General features: G+C 37.0%; 1 protein-coding gene across 1 annotated transcript in view; it reads right to left on the bottom strand.

Annotated features, from left to right (window-relative positions):
- DGKB (diacylglycerol kinase beta) overlaps positions 1-22,009 on the bottom strand; it is a 254,154-nt gene that overhangs the window by 117,188 nt on the left and 114,957 nt on the right. Inside the window, exons 4-5 of the mRNA XM_007463785.1 lie at positions 18,770-18,923; positions 3,960-4,100 (exon numbers count right to left, since the gene is read on the bottom strand). Coding sequence (XP_007463847.1) covers positions 3,960-4,100; positions 18,770-18,923 — 295 coding nt within the window. The remainder of the gene's footprint in view (positions 1-3,959; positions 4,101-18,769; positions 18,924-22,009) is intronic.

The raw sequence follows: 22,009 nt of genomic DNA, 5'->3' as shown, positions 1-22,009 counted from the left end.
TGGGCCTCTCACTGTTGTGGCCTCTCCCGTTGCAGAGCACAGGCTCCGGACGCGCAGGCTCAGCGGCCATGGCTCATGGGCCCAGCCGCTCCGCGGCATGTGGGATCTTCCCGGACCGGGACACGAACCTGCGTCCCCTAGCATCGGCAGGTGGACTCTCAACCACTGCGCTACCAGGGAAGCCCATTAACTTACTTTTATTTCATTTAACATTCACATAAATGTGAAGGAATTTATGTGAGCAAATATTGGTTCATTTAATTCTCACAGCAAACAAACAAGATAGACATTATTATGATCCCAATTTTACAGCTGGGGAAGCTGAGGCCTGAGAGGTTTTAACAATGTGCCTGGGTCACTCAGATAGTAAGTGTCAAAGCTAAGATTCATTCAGTTAGTGAAGAGTCCAGGCTCTTGAGTACTTTTTTGAGTATATTTAAACTCAAAGTAGAAAAGTAAAAAGTTACGTGAGCTTAGGCTGTGGTCAAAGTAAAATACTAGAATTTAAATTTATAGAATAAGAGCAGTCTTCGGGAATTAAAAGACTTGGGGTATTGCAACAAAAGTGGGTGACTGAAATAAAATGGAGTTGAGGTCACAGTACTTGAGGAATCTAAGGAGACTCAAAGAGGGATGTATTGAATGGCTCTCCATAAAGTACTGTAGTGGGCTTAAGGTGAAGAGGGGAAACCAGACCTGGTACAATGTTTGTTCTTATCTATGCACCTCGATGGTTGGTAACTTCCACCAACAAGGAGACAAAAATAGAATTCCTCCACAACTTCAGGACACACACACATGCACGCACACATACTTTCCAAGGGTTCGTGGGAACAGGTAAATAAATACCTTCTACTTGACGGGGCCTCAGAACTGGCAAAGACCACAGTGAGGCATTAGGATTGAGTCAAAGATTGAGTGAAGGAAAGCAAGTTGAAGAAATGGCACATAATCAGTGGAAAGTTCAAAAGCGTTTGTTTGTTAGTTTCCTTTCAATGAAAAAAAAAAAGCTTTATTCTAAACATTTTGTAAATGCCTGGCAGAAAAGAGAGGTGGGGGAGATTAGAAGTGGCAGTAAGCACTGAATAGATTTATAAAACATTGTTTTTTAGGGAAAAAATATTTAAAACATGTCATTAATTTATCTAATAACCCAGGTAAAAGAACGCATCAAATAATGCCACCATCAGTTCCAAGAACAATTGTAGTTTCAGATGAATTGTGTGTGTGTGTGTGTGTGTGTGTGTGTGTGTGTGTGTGTTTTCATTGGACTGAAGGAACTGCATAAACCAATGCTTCTCAAAATGTGGTCCCTGCAACATCAACATGACCTGAAATGAAAATTCTCAAGTCCTATTCCAGGCTTTGCTGAATCACATATACTCAAGTTGGGGCAGAGCAAGCTGTGGGCTCATAAGCCCTGCAGGTGATTCTTACGTGCGATAAAGTGTTCAAGAACCTCTGGCCTAAGACAACATGTCTGTACTCCTTTCTGCTTAGCTGGTTAGAAACTGAGATTCAAAAACATCGCTCACCTGCAAAAGTTAACTATATTAGGTGCTTGATTATATCTACTTCTGTGTTCATTTTAATTATTTTCTTCTTTTCTTTCCTCTAGTATATGTTTAGTAAGTCATAACCATTTTGGAAATATACATTAAATTAACAACATTAGATTTCTTTAAAGACACTGAAAAAATTTTTAGAATCTATAACTATAATATACTACATGAATGTTAGGAATTTGTAAATGCGCAACTGTAGAAGGGAAAAATGTATAAGCACATGGCTAAGAAAGTGGGCGAAAGAAAAGGATTCTGATTTAACTGATGTAGGAAAAAGCCAGGCACTGGCATTTAGAAAACCAACCAACCAACCAACAAACAAAAAAACACAAGCTCCAGATGAGTAAGGAAAAAGCCAGGCACTGGCATTTAAAAAACAAACCAACAAACACAAGCTCCAGATGAGTAAGGACCAGATTAAGGTCCTCCAAACTTGAGGAGAGTAGAGAAGAAAACTAGAACATAGCTAGAACCTTAATGAGTTTCTGAAATTGAAATGCATTTTCTTTCAAGAGTCTGGTGAAAATCACAGAAGTAATGCCAGGTGGTAACAAGTCTGTCTATGAGGAAAGTCTAAAGAAATGGTTAAGAAAATGCAGCTGAATGGTATAAGCTCGAAAAAGAGCTGGAAAACTTAAAGAACTGAGGGAAGGGGACTGATAACACTGAAGAGAGGTAAGTGGCAGGTCAGGTTCAACTTGATTCATCAAGTGTTTCTGAATCACTCGTGGGTTAACATTATGCCTGGGAACTGTGGACGAAGACTGCTGAGACACAGATTCAAACTGAGAACTTACAACATACCTCTTAGGAATTCTACCTTAAAAACAAAATACTTGCAGTTGACCTAAAAATAATTAAACTGGATCACAAAGACCATGTTGGAGAGAAGTAATGGTGCCTTTATTCATTCTCAGACCCGTTATAGAATCTTTGTTTTGTTTTGTTTTGTTTTGCGGTACACGGGCCTCTCACTGTTGGGGCCTCTCCCGTTGAGGAGCACAGGCTCCGGACGCGCAGGCTCAGGGGCCATGGCTCACGGGCCCAGCCGCTCCGCGGCATGTGGGATCCTCCCGGACCGGGGCACGAACCCATGTCCCCTGCATCGGCAGGCAGACTCTCAACCACTGCGCCACCAGGGAAGCCCGAATCTTTGTATTTTTAAAGTCATCCCAAACACAGTCCTAATAACACCTGAGAAAACTTTCTCTCTGGCCATTACTTCAATAAAAATTCACTAAACATTAATATTTATTTTGGAATGAGAGAGATTTCTGTAGGTTCTTAGGAATACAAATAAATCTTGAAATGCAAATATTCAACATTTAGAACTAATAAATATGTATTTAAAGAATGATGTTAATATGGTGTATTCATAACTTAAGCAGGTGTTACTATTAAATAATCATATTACATTAAATTCTTTATTAGTAAGAGAAATATTATAGAAAGTTACTGTTAAACTAAACATGCTACCCAATCATAATTCTGAGGTGTCACAATATTCTACATTTACTTTAGAAATGTCAAATTTAGGATTCATTATCTTTACTATCATTTCAGTAGCAAAAAACTTTAATTCATTTTAATGATATCTAATACAATCAGGTTAATCAGCTTATTGAACAAACCACAAGCTCTGTATTTAGCAAGGGCTTTGGAGATAGAATAGATTATTAAATGACGGGGCTTGCAGTAAAGGTTTGAAAAATATTTTCTTGCCTTGCAATGAGTACAGTTTGCCACCAGAGAGAGCTCAGTCACTGTATTTTATTAAAGAGAGCACTTATTTCCTTTCAACTAGATTGAAATTCTCTATCTGAAATGCCTGCTACATGGTAAAAGAAATAAAAGCTATTGTTTAATTATTTATAATATTCAGAGTCAACTTCTAGAAATGAAACTCTCATGCTTGGCATTTAAGAAGTTATTTGTCCACAGCAACGAAAGTTAGTGCAGAAGGTTTCAAGGAAGATTTCCAGAGAGAAAGGCTCAGGTTGCCTATGGATAGTGAACCCTTTTTCTGCCTAATGGGAAGACCTCCTACATACTAGAAATAAGTGTATTTTCAAAACAATACAAAGGATACTTTTCAATATCATCTGGTTACCAAACTGAGCAAATTCAAAAACAAAAACCATCAATTGATAAACTTGCTCAAGAAATACCAGTAATAAATGGGCCTTGATCAATAATAACCTAAAATTGATAGATTCTTAATATATTTTAATTGTCTGATTTTCAATTGGAGGATTTTTTAATAATTATTAACCAAGGTCACTTTATTGAATAAGAATGTAAACAACCACAGTATATACAATTTTAAGTTTGTCAATATCCAGTCCTATCCCCCACCCCAACCGTGATAAGTAAACTAAATGAAGAAACACATACACTCCAGTTTATCCTCAGGTCTTCCTCTTTCAAGGAGAGACAGGTAACAGACAATATCCTTCAGGTGGATTACTTCTGGGGAACACGTATTTGCTGGAGAAGTGCGGGGAGAGGTGATGCCACCTTTATTCATTCTCAGACCTGGAAAAAAAGATTTGTCTCATATACTTAAAAATACAGTGCTCTCAAACAAAAACCAACAAAGGAAATAGAGAGATAATGCCTAGACCATGTAGAGAAAATGTATACTTCTTAGGCGTAAAATAACCAAATTCTCCGGTCTCTAGTATAAGAGAGACAGACATTCCATGATTCTTTTAAGTAATGGAGAGTTCTTTGGGATTTGGGGACATAGGGACTGCTCTGCCTATTCACTGGATGGTGCCTGAGCCAGAATTCTATTGCCCAGAGTTAGTTGGTAGACAGATTTCAAAGCATGAAGAACTACTTTCCTATTCTACTTTTCTCTGCCTTAGGCAGTGACAGCTGTAAATCAGCTGGGAAGACTGAAAAATGGTCTTTCACAAAAAACTGAAGAAATGTGAGTCTGTCACAATATGATTTATATATTGACGGTCAGGAATCATTCATACATAAAAACATGTATTTATGTCAAACAGTTGCCAGCACCATGAATAAGACATCCTTTTTGCCATCAAGGAATCTGCCCATGAATAAGAGAGAAAGAGAACATAAACAAAAATCTGGATAAACATGACAGATTTAATTAGAGAGGTAAGAACATACAACTGTAGTTTGGTTTTAATATGGTCCATACTTTATTTATTACATCCATTCATTGTGCCTATTCCAAGACAAGGGTAGAGAACTTGAATATCTGTTCACAACAGCTGATGACTGCAGATTATCTGGCTGATGATAATTAAATCGAAACTCTTTCACAATAAATAGTTCCATCTTACAGAGAAGTCTCTGAAACCAGATCATATGTATCTGACAAGACCTCAAGGTAAACCCCAATTATCCTTTGAGGTCTATTTGGCCATATAAAAGGTATGTGGGTTAGATGGTTGATGGGCTGAATGGCTACTTGATTCCTAATTAACCAGGAGTTACTGGAATGCAGGGAATAATCTTAACCAAATACAGTTCTACAAGCCTGTCATTCATCTGGCATTCATCAGCACACCTCCATCTGACCACATCTCTTGCTCTGGTCTATCTTTTTCCATGTATAACTTTGATTGAACACCTGTGATTTCCTTCAGCCATTTCAAAATATCCAGGAGTATAATTTAATGCATTCTGAAAAGTCAGCAGTTAACTAGTTTAGTAGTCACAATGTTACTACTAATAAAATGTACCATTTATTGAATGTACACTATGTGGCAGGAACCATGCTGGGGACTTGAACATGTATCATTTCACTTAATTCTCCCATTAACCCTGTGAGGGGAGAATGCATTAATCCCATTTTACAGATGAGAAACAGGCTTAGTGAGATGAACTGCCCAGCGTTTCATAACTAGCAACTTTATCCTTTTTATTCTACACTAATAGCTTATAGATTATTTTTGTTCAAGGCCAATAGTAAGGAAAAATAAGAAAAACAGTTTACATCTTAATCCAGCACAAATAACACACACACACACACACACACACACACACACACACACACACACACACACACACACACACACACACACACACACACACACACACACACACACACACACACACACACACACACACACACACACACACACACACACACACACACACACACACACACACACACACACACACACACACACACACACACACACACACACACACACACACACACACACACACACACACACACACACACACACACACACACACACACACACACACACACACACACACACACACACACACACACACACACACACACACACACACACACACACACACACACACACACACACACACACACACACACACACACACACACACACACACACACACACACACACACACACACACACACACACACACACACTAGGTTTCATAACTGTGCCAATGTTTTCTGTGTTAACCTATTCTCTTCTTTTTTATTCCATTCTTAAAATTCTGTCAAAGACCCCTTAAACTGAATTCATTACCCACCATGGGCCACAATTGACAGTTTGAAAAACAATGCTTTACATCTTTCATTTTTTAACCGAAGTCTTCTTTATTTCAAATACATCTCTATGCTTCACATTGATTCCACTTCTGTTTATAGTTATTGAAAAAGATACATATATATATACACATATTATAAATGGATTTCCTCCCTTAACAAAAGTGTCACTGTATATCTGATACAAACTAACATAGTCACTTTTATAAACCAAAGGCAGAGAACAGAAGACAATCCTGAGCTTTGAAAAGAAAATACCTGACTAATTCTAACTAATCATCTAAAGCCTAGCCAGCTGCAGAAATAAGCAGCTTCAACTTATGATAAAAGACATTTTGGCACTGATCCTTCACATGACCATAACTTCCAGACTCGGAGAACACAGCCCTTGAATTATGGTTGGATAAACTATGACCTAATCCATCCTGCCAGATGAGCTAATCCTCTCTTCTATGCTCCCCGCTTATGGTACTGAAATGATTTAATCAGCTTGATTTAACTCTTTTATACAAAAACTCAGCATAAAACAAGAATAAAAAGCATGTATCATCACATTCATTTGGAAGAATGCCAACAGTTATACATTTTCACTTATATATGTTCACTTATGATCATTTGTATATGTAAAATGAAGGTTATGGTATTTCATTATCAATTTTCATACTACTAAACACTATGAGTATCATAATTTTCTATTTGCCTTTCCTGTATGTAATGTACATACTGAATATGAACATTAATGTATAATTTCAACTTAACACTACTTTTGAACAAGAAACATGTTACTATACTAAAATTATTTTGTTTGACAAAATGAGTTGACTATTTGCCATTTTCTGTTCATGAGAGGTTGTAAACAAAAAGTTGTATCATGCACTGAATTGTGTCATAGTTTAACATTTAAAAGAATTTAAAGGTTATTTTAAAAAGAAATTATGGGCATGTATGACAACACACAATGAAAAACTAATCAGTTTTTCCTTAAGTGCAATTTCAGCTGAATTTGAGAGGTAAAACATATACTTTTCGCAATGATTTATAGGGTGCATCAGAGAAAGAAAAATAAAATGTCAATGAGCTTTTCCACAATTACTTTACAACAAAACAATTATAGAGCTGGACCACTAAATCTTGACGTGTTGCGTTGAAAAAGCTCATAGGTTTGTTTCAGCTCCTAACCCCCTACCCTAGATCAGCCCACTTTCTCTTAAGCGGTGAAAATGTTTCCTTATATTTTCACTTAATATTTTCAGAGCAGGCCCTAGGGCCTCAATCTGTCTTCAGAGAGGTTGTTTTTACACCCTATTCTATCCTTTCAAAAATTTTTTTTTCCTGTCCCTAAACTTGGCTGTAGCTCTTTCCCAGTATTTACCTCCCTCTAGGAAAGTTCACTTCCCAGAAGAAAAGTCCTTTTCCTTTTAAGCAGTTTGTGCTAAGGCTTATAAAGGACACACACGAGACCACGTAACTGGCAAACAGGACATAGCAAGCCTGGTTTCTTGGCTGTAGCTCCTCAATGAAACGAGATGGTAAATGGAATCCTACACTTCTCTTCAGCAGTAATAGCCTCTGAAGAAGAGGTTCAAAGTCTACTTCCCTTGGGACTTCCCTGGTGGTGCAGTGGTAAAGAAACCATCTGCCAATGCAGGGGACACAAGTTCGAGCCCTGGTCTGGGAAGATCCTACATGCCCCAGAGCAACTAAACCCATGTGCCACAACTACTGAGCCTGTGCTCTAGAGCCTGCGAGCCACAACTACTGAGCCCACGTGCTGCAAATACTTAAGTCCACGCATCTAGATCCCATGCTCTGCAACAAGCCACCGCAATGAGAAGCCCGCGCACTAAAGCGTAGCCCCCGCTCGCCACAACTAGAGGAAGCCCCCGCACAGCAATGAAGACCCAACAGAGCCATAAATAAATACATAAATAAATAAATAATTTAAAGAAAAGGTCGACTTCCCTTTAACAAAGGCCATTTTAACCCATCCAAGCATCGGTGAAACTCTCTCTTTAGAATTGGAACTGCACATGAAGCTAGGTAAAACACAATGTGTGTTTGTTTTTTTTTTTGCCTCAAGTGGTCAATATTTAGCTCTGAAGATCATGTGACTGACATCCAAATTTGCAGGTTCTCTGACTTGCCCAAGGCTATGCTTCTTTAAATATTTCCCCACAAAAGTGACCCATATATACCTATATACATATAATATATATTACAAGGTACAACAAAGTACAAAATAAAGTGAGTAATAGGCAAAGTAATTAGAGTCTATTAGTTTTATTAGTAATAATTATCTTGTACTTCGATGGCATTTTTCTGTTTTTATGATGATTATATATATGTATATACACATATATATATAAACATTATTCTCTTCAAAGTTTTAACTACAAAAAGAGTTTGCGTTAGTCAAACTGAATATTGCCTACGATTATCATATTCTTCAGGCACACGATTTTCATTGTATTCCAATACAGACACTCCATTTCTTAAAACAATGACCTATAAAGTTTTATTCTAATAGATACTTTTAATTCTAGTTCTCAAGGTTCAATTGTTAGCAAATCAGTTTTCAGTACATGTTCAATTACTGCCTCTGCTCCAGTTTATTTTATTTTCAAACACTTGCATTCCAGATAATGAAAATTGTAGCGTTATCTCCACTGTTTCCCTTCATCTATTAAAATGAAATATTCAAAACTGTTATTATTATTATGAAATAATGATACGAATTAAAATTCTAAACTTATGAGGCAATAACACACTCTGGTAATTTGGTTTTTCCATTTTTTTATACTGGTTCAATTTGCAGAAATTTAACAGGCTTATGAAGCAATTTGTCACATAGTGTAGTCACATATTATACTTCCAATATTCATATTAATAGTCATGATGAGTAGCACAGATACCCAAGAATAACAATAGTTACTTCATATTATCACACATTTCATGATTTTTAGACAACCTTCTAACTATGCTTGTCTTAAAATAATATAATTTAAAAAAAATTTTTTATGCTTACACAAACCTGCAGCAAGATGAGATAGACTGGGTAAACTCGATTGTGATTCCTCATAAAATGAGGACAGGCAATGGATACAGTCCTTGACAAGATACTAGGGCCAGCAAAATCCCTCTAAGAACATCATATGGGTTTCATCATTTTGGCCACTGGCAAAAACCTGAAACAAGCAATTATAAGGAACAGGGCTTGAAGCAGGTGTTTGGGGGTGATGTTCTAGGAGAAGAACAAACTCTGCAAAGGAGCAAGGATAACATTCCTGGCTGTGTGCCAGCAACACTGACCCTGCAATTCCATTTGTGAGAGAAAACCATTGTAAAGCAATTACACTCCAATAAAGATGTTAAAAAATAAAATTTAAAAAAAAAAAGGGGTGGAAAGTCAGAGAGTAAACTACTGATAGTCACATAGCAATCCCAGGAGTTAAGAGTTGAAGACAGGCCATCTAGCTCCAAACTTTGAGCTCTTTTCAAAAGCAGTAAAAGGAAGACTTGCTCTATCAGTCCTGTCCAGTAGAATGTTCTTCAATGATAGAAACGTTCTATGTACACCTTGTTCAATATAGTAGTATTAACCACATATGGCTGTTGAACACATGAAATGTGGCTGGCGTTTGACTGAAGAACTGAATTGTTTTAATTGATTATTAACTAACTTAAATTTAGATTTCAAAGTTACATTGGGCTAGTGGCAACCATAATGCAGGTGACACACTGTTTACAGGCAGAGAATTGAGAGTTGGCTGAATTACTCTTTCGTGACTATACCTAACCATGGGAATTAAGCCACCACATATGAAAAGAAGTCATCTACCAAAATTTCTATATTTGTCACATTAAAAAGTAATCCCAATAATACTCCTTAAATTTGACTGTATTCTTTGAGGACGTATGACATCTTAGTGGAAAAAAAAAAAAAACTATATTGAATTTGACCTTTACCCTGTGTAAAGGGTACTAAACACAGGAAACTAAAACACAGGAAAATGATCTGTTTAATTAATAATGGTAAAAGTTGGCATTCCTAAGGTACCTAATACATTACGTTTTTGAGTCCCACAATACCCAGTAAGATACATACACTTCTCATCTCCATTTCGCATTTGAGAAAACAAAGACCAGTTGTGCATCCACAATTCAAAAGGCAGCCTGATGTGGGATTTCATGCTTTAAGTATAGTTTTGTGGGGCTAGAGAGAGAAAAATAAAGCAGAGAAATCTGTCTCCTGCCTCTCAATAAATGACCTTTTGTTTTAAGGGTCTAGTTTTCAAGACTCTTGAGAGTGCATACATTATTTCATAAACCTTTGGAAGGAAATTAGAAATCCTAGCCATGGCTGAGAGCTCTAAATTCATCTTCCATTCAGATCAGTCCTTGGGCCATCCACTTAATACATGTTTGTGAGAAGCCTGTGGATGTGCTTGCTTGCATGTGCAAACATGCAAACACGAAAATACATATTTACCAAATATTTACCTGCATTTTCTTATGGGAAGATTGAATGATTTTTCTTTTTGCTTAACTGTGTTTTTTAATAGGTATACAACTAACATATCCTTTATAAACATAAACCTAAATAAATATTAAGGTCCTTTAATATTAGTCATGTAAAACCAGGTTCCGGCATGTAAAACCAGGTTCCAGGCACTGGAGATAAAGTACTGAACAAAGCAGATGAAAAATCCCATTTTCATAGGGTTTTTGTTCTAGCAGATCAAAGCAAATGCTCAATACCATAGCTCATTTTCTAGCTTGCTACTAAGTATTTTTAGAGCATAACACAAATCAAATAATATTATGATGGATTTGAGACTCTGTAAAGTACTAAATATCTTATTGCCCTCATGAGGATCTCAAACACTGTAAATAAGTATTTGTTAACATATTATGCAACAATCTTAAGATAACACTATCATTTAATATGTAATTATTAAGACGTAATTCAAAATACAAAACCCCTTTATTTTGGGTCAATAAATTTAATAGTAAAAATGAACAGTTTGCAAACCACAATTTTACTTAGCATATTCAGACAGAACAATAAAGAAACCTATATAATCAAGTTCAGTATATTCAAACCCATTTAATAATTAAAGAGGAGATTTGGGAGAAACTTTTCTTTTACTGACAGTAATTTTATCATCAATGGGGCCTTGAAGTTACGGAGTTTTCTCTGGTTTCAGGGAAGGATTTTTAGGGCTTTCAGAGTTTCAGGATAAAAAATTTATTGGAGTAAAATAATTTTTAGATTACTACTACTAATAATGATTGGAAGTCTGAACTTGGTACTATAGAGGCATAAAAAATGTAATGGCTGACATACATAAATGCTTATTGGCCAATGGATAGAAATTCTTGTATCTTTATTTCTAGGGCATTTGTATTCAGGTATATAAGCTGCACAGACTATAATCGTTATTATCAATAAAGCATATCAACAGTGATAAAAGCACACATATATCTGAAATGCCCTACTGTGTGCCAAGAATCTCCGCATCTCATAGTTACATAAGTCTTGTACTCTGTTCAATTTGTGTTTTTTGGAACCTGGCCTGCCCTTGTTTGCACGGTGGAAACTGAAGTAGCTTATTAGACACAAAAGGCCTATAAAGCTACTTTACACTACGCACACGCACACACACACACAAACATTTTTACTATCCTTAAAACAGTACTGATAAGAGTAATACTTTCTTCTCAGCACAGTTAATGAACTGTGTCTTCTGGCAAGAACACTCAGTAAGGTCATCTGGCAAAAGAACATTTTCCCAAAGGTTTAAGTACTGCATTTTCATTGCACAATTTTCTGTTCTTAACTTGATTAACTTCCTTATGGACAAAAAGGCATTGTTTCTCCTTTGCTGTCTAAAAAAAAGCCATTGTGGTATGACTCTCTGGTTGTACAGACAACATGAAAAGAGCTAAATACCATTACTGATATTGCAGCTTCACAGAATTCACTAACCATTGCCACATCAAATGAGCAATGAGAGGGGACCCAAGATAAAGTACCTGAAGTTTTTCAGAGAGAGTTTTTCTTATTCTCAATCTTAAATATCTTTGGAACTTTTTTTTTTTTTTTTTTTTTGCAGTACGCGGGTCTCTCACTGTTGTGGCCTCTCCCGTTGCGGAGCACAGGCTCCGGACGCGCAGGCTCAGCGGCCATGGCTCATGGGCCCAGCCGCTCCGCGGCATGCGGGATCTTCCCGGACCGGGGCACGAACCCGTGTCCCCTGCATCGGCAGGTGGACTCTCAACCACTGCGCCACCAGGGAAGCCCTGGAACTTTTTTATATATCTTTAGCCTCATCTGTCTTCATGATAGCTTCCACACCACTGACAGTGTAATTATTTTCTGGCTTACATCCTTTTCATGGCTCTCCAATTTCTTCTGGATAAAATTCAAAACATAGCATGACGGACAACACTCTCTACCATGGGGTCCCGGCTACCCACCTCGCCTCTCCTCCAGTCATGTCATCTGTTCCAGCCCAAGTGAGTCAAGGCACAGCCCCAGATCTCGCAGGACTCCCCAGAAGTCTACCTTCCTCCACTCTCTGAAGGCAGTCACGACTCTAATCCTGCCAGGATTGCTCCCCCAACTCTACCTCCAGGCTGTGCCCAATACTTCCAAGGTAAAGACTACTATCTACTCTGGGACCATCAGAAATGACCTTATGACCCTCATCCCAGTTTCAGTCAGTCATGAGAAACCTAGGACTTTCAGTCATCCTCAGCCTTGACCCGCACTTTCTGATTCATTTTTGCCAACAGCATTCATTCCATTTGACGTGCCACAAATTTTTATTTTTAGTAGTCTTTCTCTCACCACTAGAATGTAAATGACTATGGGAGGGGTAGCTCTATTTTGCTCACTGATGTACTCCCAGTAATTTGAATAGTACCTGGCACATTGTAAGTGATCAATAAATATTTTTGAATACACAAATATTGAATGTCTTAAAGTCTGTGCACTGTCCTTTGATGGGACATGATTTTAAGACTTAAACAGAAATTGTATATGTTGCTTTCTCTTCTTGGAACTCCCTTTTAATCCATTCCCTCCCATCCCTCCTCCTACCTCTACCTGGATAATTTCAATTTATGGTTAAAATCTCAGTCACATGCTCCTGACACATACAGCACAGCACTTATTTTATTGTAATAAAACCGACCACCTATCTGTTTTTCTCCCTGACTCTAAAGCATCCTCAGCTTTCTTGTGGAATTCCTGGCACATAATGTGTTTTAAAAAATGAATGGTTGGATGCATAAATTAAGGAAATAATAAAACAAATAATTAAATGGTACGACTGGTCAATTCACTACATGATCTGATTTAAACGGTGCTAGGAAAATCTTCTCTTTGTGCGCTATAAAACAACTAATAAGAAATAACAAAAACTCTTACACTGACCTATGGCTAATAAAGGATGTTCCTATTATAAAGTCAATGTTTTGGACACTGGGGAGCCCAACAGGAATATATAGTATGAGTGTCTGAATCAGTTAATAAATCACATCACATTCTCTTCTAATTGCCATATTCTTAGAGAAAGTAATTGTTATTAATAACTGCTGTTAATTGCTATCCTACACAAAAAGAAAGACAATTTAGCTGAAGAGGGTTAATTCCAGGAGTTTCTGTGTGACAACTGTCAAAGGTGGGATTTGGAGAGAGGCAGGGATGTCCCAGCTAATCTACAAGAGGCAGATGGTGGGACTTTAACAAGGGTGACAGGGTTGCTTCCCAGCTACACTCTCTAGGTGTCCCATCTTACTGATCACTGCATCCATAGCATGGTACACAGCACATGCTCTTGAATTAAAATGAAGCATTAGCTGAGACCTGAAGGAGCTGGGTTTTGCTGTGAAATAAGGGCAGAGGGAACATCATGCAGAAAAGCCCAGAGTCCTGAGTAAGCACAGCAGGTTTTAAGTCACAGCAAACAGTTGGATATGAAAAGAATCTGGGTGCATGGGGCAAGGAGACAGAGAATAAGGACGGTAGGCAGACTCTATAAGCTGCATGGCATTGGCTTAATGCTATGGAACTCAGATTTTATCATCTTCTTAACTGCACTGCCCAGGCCCTGGAGTCTCTGTAAGGTCACTTCAGGAGGGGGTGTCTCCAGAGGCAGGGGAAAGGCAGAGTGACTAGGACTCCCTGTACTCAGACCTCTCCTGCACCACCCTCAAAGCAAAGTAACTCTGCTCTAATCGGCTTTAAATATCAAGAATTTATGTTTACTTGGGAAATAAAGGTTTAAAAAACATTCCACAAGGTGATCGTGAAAGTCTGCACTTGGGAATCCACGAATAATATCATCAGGTTTCTGTGTTAGAAAGAACATTTTCCAGATGGGAGGGCAGGGCCTGGCTGGGAGTCATGCTAATTGATAGTCCATGACACAAACAATGATGTATCAAACTGACACTGGCAGAACGTCTGAGAAGTTACAACGAGTAATAGCATTTTGTGAGTAACTAAACCTAAGTAGTGAGGCAGTGAAGGGTAGGAAGGGTCCAAGATTTTAGGGTAGGGAAATTGATAAATACTCAGGTTCCTTTCAACCAGAAAGAAGATAGGAATAGAAGCAGATTTGGGTAGAATATAATTATTTGACTTTCCAATCCACTTAGTTTGACTCCTTATGGAACACTCACTCAGATGAAGGGCTCCATCTGGAATATAGTAATATGTATCCTCTGTGAGCTGAAGAAACCGTTTTGGGTTGTGTGGGAAACAATTGAGCATTTTATTTTAGACAGCACCTGTTTTTTTGTATGATGTGAAAAAAAAAATGTCATCTGTTGCGAGTGAGGGGAAAGATATGAACAAACTAAAGGAGGTTTAAAAAGTTTAACCTGATTGATCTAGGAGACAGTATCAAGAATAAATACTTTTCAGAATAGATTTTTTTAAAAGCTGAAGAGGTGTTAAGGCCATGTTAATACTGGGTGTTAGGAATGTGTAGTGACAACAACCTGCATGCATATTTATGAGATTTCTCCCTGGTTATGCTCAGTGTGCAAATAGCAGGGATTGAAATATGGGATCATAATAGTGATCCATGGTTGAGGGTTTGTGAGCCACTTGCGGAAAAAAAAAAGGATTCCAAATAATTAAACATTTCTGTAAAGGTAATAGTTCAAGTGATAGATTCTAGGGATGAAGGTAAGATCAGAAATTGGTTGTTGGACTAGCAGAGAGGTTTAGGATTAGGGATTTGGGATTTACAATGAAGCAGAAGAGGTTATAAGAAAGCTGGAAAGATGGTATATTGGGGATATATTTAAAAACTAAAAGACCAACATGGGAACAGCAGAATTAATCATCTTATATTTAAATAGGGGATAAGAGGCACTTAACGGAAACAAAATGTTCCAAAACAATATATCATCCACTACATGAAATGCCAGATGGATCATTAGGTTGAACAAAACACAACTACATACACACTCATAACTTTTATACCTATTTATAATTATTTTAAATGTTTTATTCTATAAAAACTAAATGCTTTACTTTTACCAAATATGTGATCATTGTTCATTAACAAGAATAACATTTTTTTCCTTCTAAAAAGTTTGTCTTCTTATTGAGAAGCCTTTATTGTTCAATTGATATACAGAATCAAGAATGGCTACCATATTCCTGATGGTAATGTGGTAATGAAATATGTGAACTCTCAGAGCAGATAAACAAAGCAGATTATATAGCACCTCTTTATTCAAAATTAATTTGTGATTTTTTTCAACCACAAATACATCTTGCGTAGATAACTTAGATTATTGCAAAGCAAGTTTCTAGGAATAAAAATCTATTTATCTTTCAGTTTCTGAGTCAAGGCTACCCTAGGCCTTGAAAATTTTATTACTGTCCAGGGTTCCTTATTTCCCAGAAAAAAAACCACTATCAAAGGTAATTCTGAAAATACACAGGATGAGAAACAGTCCTACAAAGGACACTATGCACCTATGTCTTAAAATGTGGAGGCCACGCTTTGAAAAGGCATCACAGTTTAATTTATTATTGCTGCATGAGGGTTACACAGCCTATCTTACAATTCCTTTCAAGTAGGTCTATGCAGGATGTGTGATTGTCCCAAAAGAAGCACAAGCTGTTATTCCTTATCTTTTTTTCCCATTTTGAAACATGGTTTGATCTCTACTCCTTGTAAATTCGGTATCTTCTATGTAGTACTTACTATGTGCTATCTGAAGAAAAGAGGGTTTGAGGTTTGAATTTCTTATAAAACTACCAAAGTAATTAGATTGTCTCTTTCCTCTAAGTGTGACACAACTAGTCTGAGTCTGTTGACTCAGAGAGACAACATATCAAAAAATTTTCCCCCTTCTTCCTCAAAGAAGACAGTATTTGTCTTCTTAAAGAAGACAGTGTTTCCCAAGGAGAGTATTGCTTCATGTAAATTTAAATAAGGGACAACTTTGTTATTTCTAAGGAATATGCAATCCATTTATAGCATGAAATGGAGAACACAGAAATTTTAATTTCCAGATCCAAGTAAAAACCTGTCTCATATAAAAATTTTCAGCCTAGAAAACTTGTAAGCTCTGAAACCACACTTTAGGACAAACTAAACGGAACTCATTCAGAGAAAACAGCAAGTGTGGGGAGTCCTCTCAGTTCATGGTATAAGGGGAATCATTTCAGGAATGAAAATATATGATGGGTCGTTAAAGGTTATAAGCATATTAATTGTTCTATACTTTGAAGGGATCAAAATATAGCATGTGGAAGGTATACATCTGTTTTAAAAAGCTTGAACCAACATGTGATTGCTCAAGGAAGAATATTTTACTCCATTAACAGAAAGGGAAGCAGCACAACATAAGGCTTAATAGTGTGGACTCTTCATCAGATTGCCCAAGTTTTGTTTATGGCTCAATCACCTATTTCTTAATTATATGTTTTAAGCTTTTTATTTATTAGAGTGCTAATTAGTAAAATTCTCCTCACCTCTTTACCCACACTTCGATATTCTATGTTGTGAAGCTAGGACGGGAAGTCTCGACCAGTGGCTCCCATAGAATACTTAATCCCCTCTCAGGGGATCTATAAGGTCAAAATGCTATCAGTGATGATTCTGAGATATCATTTGCTTTTTTCACTCTCATTCTCTCATGGGTGTGGACTTTTCAAGGGGCTACCTGACATGATATGGCAACACAGCAGTGGATGTGGTTATTCAGCTGTCTTCTATGAAGTTGGATGTTAGTCATTTGCAACAGTGTGAAATAAGGTCAATCTTCTCACTAATTATTTTTTGGTTTTGAAAATAGTCATTTTTCATAAAGATGTTATTTTTGTCAACATCTGAGGGGAAGATTATTGTAATTTCTAGAATGTGTCATCTTTAATATGGTAAATAGAAATAAATATCACCCATATAAACAAGAGCATTTTGGTGTCCTCAATAATTTTCAAGAGCCTAAAAGAGTCCTGAGATCAAAGAGTTTGGGAAACACTGCTGTAGACTACATTTCTCCATTGCCAGATGGAAACCTGTTGGGTTCACAGGGCGCACTAGAGAGACAAGAGAAGGGAGGAGGGAGAAGGGACTAGCTCCTGCTGGTCTACCTGCACTTATCTGTTAGATCTCTCCAGCATCTCACTGTCCCAGCACCTGGTGCCACTAGCAAGGCGCTCTAGTCTCCAGCTTACTGCCACACCAAGAAGGCACAGTGAGCTCCTGCAATTCAGTCCTGCACAGACCATGGTGATGCTGTAAGAGGTCTGACTTCCAGGGCTGCACACTCTTCCCTGAGCTCCTGAGCTAACAGAGCCAATCAGGAAGGATCCCCTCCACAGGAGTCTAACAGTGAGACCTGCCAGGCAACACCCACCCCCGCAACTCTGCCTCCCAGCTCTAAGAGGTCCTCCTTCCAAGCTTCTGGGTTTTGAAGACTCCAACCCAGGGGGAGGCATCTGCTTCCTCTGGTTCTACCTCAGTGTGTCTCAGTGCTCATCTTCACTTTTTCAACTCTCCAACACTGTTTAACCAGTTTCCTATTGCACATTTTCTAAATTAATATAGTGAGATTTCTATTTTCCTGACTGTGTGGAGAGTGATATAATTAGTGACAGGTAGTAATGCATTAGACATCTCTAAAAAGCTACACCTAATGAGAGAACCAACCATCTCTATGGTGACAAACAATTAAGTATCTAAGAGAAAAATCTAAACTCTGTTCTGAGTTTACAAATCTAAAAGTGTGAAAGTATATTGGTAATTTGAACAACTGATATTAAATACTATGTTTTTACATAACTGCCTTGTGACTACATATATATATATATATATATATATATATATATATATACACACACACACACACACACATATATATATATTCCAGTCATTTAAAAGAGCACTTTCCTATATTTGATGGAAGTATCTCTTAAAATTATTACCTAAACATAAACTTCTAAGACATTGAAATGACAAGTGATGAATAATGATAAAGTATATTTTCTCTAATGTTTAGTTGCACAGTCTTAGTATGAAAGGATAAATCCTGCAATAAAGGTAATTTTTAAACAAATCATCTCAGCTTACAGACAACTTATAATGATTTTTCCCTTTGAGGTTTTTGCATTACATACATTTTTAAAGTAAATAATTAAACTTACCACCTGAGAGGAGAGCAGGCTTACTTTTTACCATTGGACTAGAATGAGGAAACTTGTTGCTAAATGACATGAAAAGGTGTGTTGTGAAATCATCAGGAAGCTCGGCTTCCAGGAATGTCTTCATAAATAGCTTGAAACCTTCAAAATCTATTGTCTGAAAAAAAAATTTAAACATATATTTTAAGACTCAGCCAATGTTAAGATTTTGTGCTGTACTCAAAATCATTAGTAGGAGACATGACCTCAAACATTCTTAAATCCAAGTCTACAAAAGGAAGGTAACTATTTGAGAAGTAAATCGGGCAGTCAGTCCTAGGTTGACACTGGTGAGTAGATTTTTATGTCTTACCTGCAATAATGGAGCAGGAAAAGCAGGAGATTTTCACTCAGACATCTCTATTTCCACAGTATCTATGTGGCCTTAAATTTTTACTCTTTGAAACTTAATTTCCTCCTCTGTAAATTGAGTATATTCCCAATCCCGTAAAGTTGTTATGATGATTAAATCGGACAATTATGTGATGATGCCAATGCAGAATCATGAACACAGCATGAATACTCAGAAAGAAAGGTATTCTCTCATCTCCTTTCTTTGTCTGAATATTGTTTTCGACAATTGGAGAAAGTGGTTGACATGAAAGTTTCACCCTAACACCAAGACGAATGGATATAAAATTCTAAAGTGAAATTCTAAATCTTCCTATGCAGATTTTCAAAGAAATCTACTTCACAATCCATGCCCACTCTTACTCATTGCAGGACTATAAAAGCATCAACATTTACATGCAAAGAACCATTGCTACTTTGAGAATCTCCATGTCCACTTGGGGAAATGGTGATGGGAGCTACCTTCTATCCTCAAGTTAATGAGAGAATTTCACAGGAGCTACTAGGAGAGCTTGCTTTCTCCAAGTAAATGAGGACAGTGGGCCAGGATCTGACTCCTGCCTGAGAAACTGAGGACAGGGATACAGGTACTCGGGACAAAGACAAGAAAATGGTATTGTACTGGGCTTGGCCAACCTTCCTTGTGACTGCAGGGACAATAATGCATAAATGTTGCCTAGGAAATAGCTGTAGACCTCATGGAAGACAAGGCCCCTGGAGCTGTGCTGGATACTATCCAGTAGGCCATCTGAAGGGACTAGGAAACCTACAGAGAAGAAACCGAGATAAAGCCACATCTGTCCAGATCAAGAGAATGCAAGGGCTATAGGCCTCATAGGAAGCCCTTGAAGGGCACTTTTTTTATTACCCAGTTTAACATAACTGAGATGAAACTAAAAATAAGGAAAAAATAAAACTTGGCAGATTAATGCTCCTAATTTTTTACAGAATCCTGGAAGAGGAGAATAAAATTAATTCCATAAACTGATATTTTGGATACAAAAAGTCTATTTTTCCTATGTAAAAATATTGGGATAAGGTGGTAGAGAACAACCAATTTTATTATTGTACTGTTTTGAGTAAACCTAAAAGGGAATCAGACATACAGGGGTATCATTATGAGAAAGTAAATTTTTGCAGATTAGATCGCATGCCCTTTAAGTATGTAAACTGTGTATGCTTTTGTACCTAACATAACCTCAAGCTAATACAAAACAAAACCAAAAACGTCACTTTATTTATTAATGGTTCCAAGACTCTGTCTACAACTTAATCTGACACTTTTGGTTAAACTTAACTTAGTCTTGCTTTGCTTATTAATTCTCAGAAGGGCACTTCAGATGTTTATATTGGTGGTGGTAAAAAGACTTCATTTGCTTCCATATTTAATGAATCACCTCCAACACAGAATATTGTAAATTCTACTAGTGGATTGAACCACAAAACTAAAAACTGTGAATAATATGAATATATAAAGAATAGCATCAATTAGCAGAAGTACTTTCAAAAAACAACTTGCCACAATGAATGAAGCCAAGGTTTTAAAATACACAAATGAGGCCAGCAGCCAGACTAGTATATCCAAATAAGTTGCCTTGAGCAGGGCACCTATTCTTACTAATAGGATTCCTCAGGATGCCCTATCAAAAGAGAAGTAATCCACACTCAGCTGGATGAGTGACCAACACTTGTCAATAATCTTCAACATGTAAGAAGGTCTATGGGGAACGCAGGAGTTAATGTTATATGCAGTTATAGGAAATTTATATGGTAAACATTCACAAGCATTGTGATTAAAATCAAAGTTACTTATAGTTGCTTTTCTTCATGTACCCTTTTGTACTCAGTACTGTGTCTAGAAACATAACAGATGACAGAGCATGGTTTTGAACTCAGACTACCTAGATCAACTCTCAGATCCAACACTTTCCAACTGTGTGACAGTGGGCAATTTATTAAGTTCTCTGTGCCTCAAATTCTTCATCTATAACACCAAACTCTTGATTTGTTAGGAAGAATTCCAAATCGTATTTGACGAATGGGCCCTAAAACCATATTAACTTAAATGTTTCCATCTGTATTTAACAAATCATTACATGGTTCATTGTTTTTTGGTGGATGTTTTTTAAAATTGTCATTGTTTACTTGTTTTTCACTTCTTTTTGTTTTGTTTTTTGAGAAACCAGGTAATAAAATGTGAACAAAGACTATAATTGCTGAAATTTTTTTCTCTGAATCTTCCTTTACAATAAGATTATATTTTAAAACAATTATTTCAAGCCAAGGGTTTGACATGGTAGCACAGGAAAACAACAACAACTAACCAAACAACCAACAAAAACAAAAACAAGGACTCCAGAATAAAACGATTTTGTTTCATGTTCCAATACCTCTACTCACCACCTGAGTGATTTGGGGCAAGAAACGTATCTTCTCTTTTTAAGGAAAAATCTGCCACATCCCAAGTGTGATAACCCACATAGGACCTCCTTGAAATTGGTGCTTGTGATTTAATGATGAAAACCAGAAAAATAGACAACCAAAAGGAAGAAGTGAACTTAATGCATGGCATCCCTCTTAATAAGGAATATATTTCTCCTTGGTCCTTCTTTTTTCAGATCTCAGGAAAACTTTCTGAATTTTCTCCAGTGTTGTAGCTCTCCCTTGCTCAGCAATCAAAAAATAGCTTAGTTTTATTATCTAACATCTCTACACCTTAATTTCCTCCATATAAGATCAACTGTTCAGCATTGCTGCCTAAACGTAATAATAAATTGACGTAAAGCACTTAACGCACCCTTGGACACATAGGATATAAAAGAAATAAAATAGTAAAAAAAAAAAAAAAAAAAA

The sequence above is a fragment of the Lipotes vexillifer genome, unplaced genomic scaffold (assembly GCF_000442215.2).
Source record: "Lipotes vexillifer unplaced genomic scaffold, Lipotes_vexillifer_v1.1 scaffold489, whole genome shotgun sequence".
Taxonomy (NCBI): Eukaryota; Metazoa; Chordata; class Mammalia; order Artiodactyla; family Lipotidae; genus Lipotes; species Lipotes vexillifer.
The sequence above is the reverse complement of the archived record's forward strand: the minus strand, read 5'-3'. Positions and strand labels throughout refer to the sequence as shown.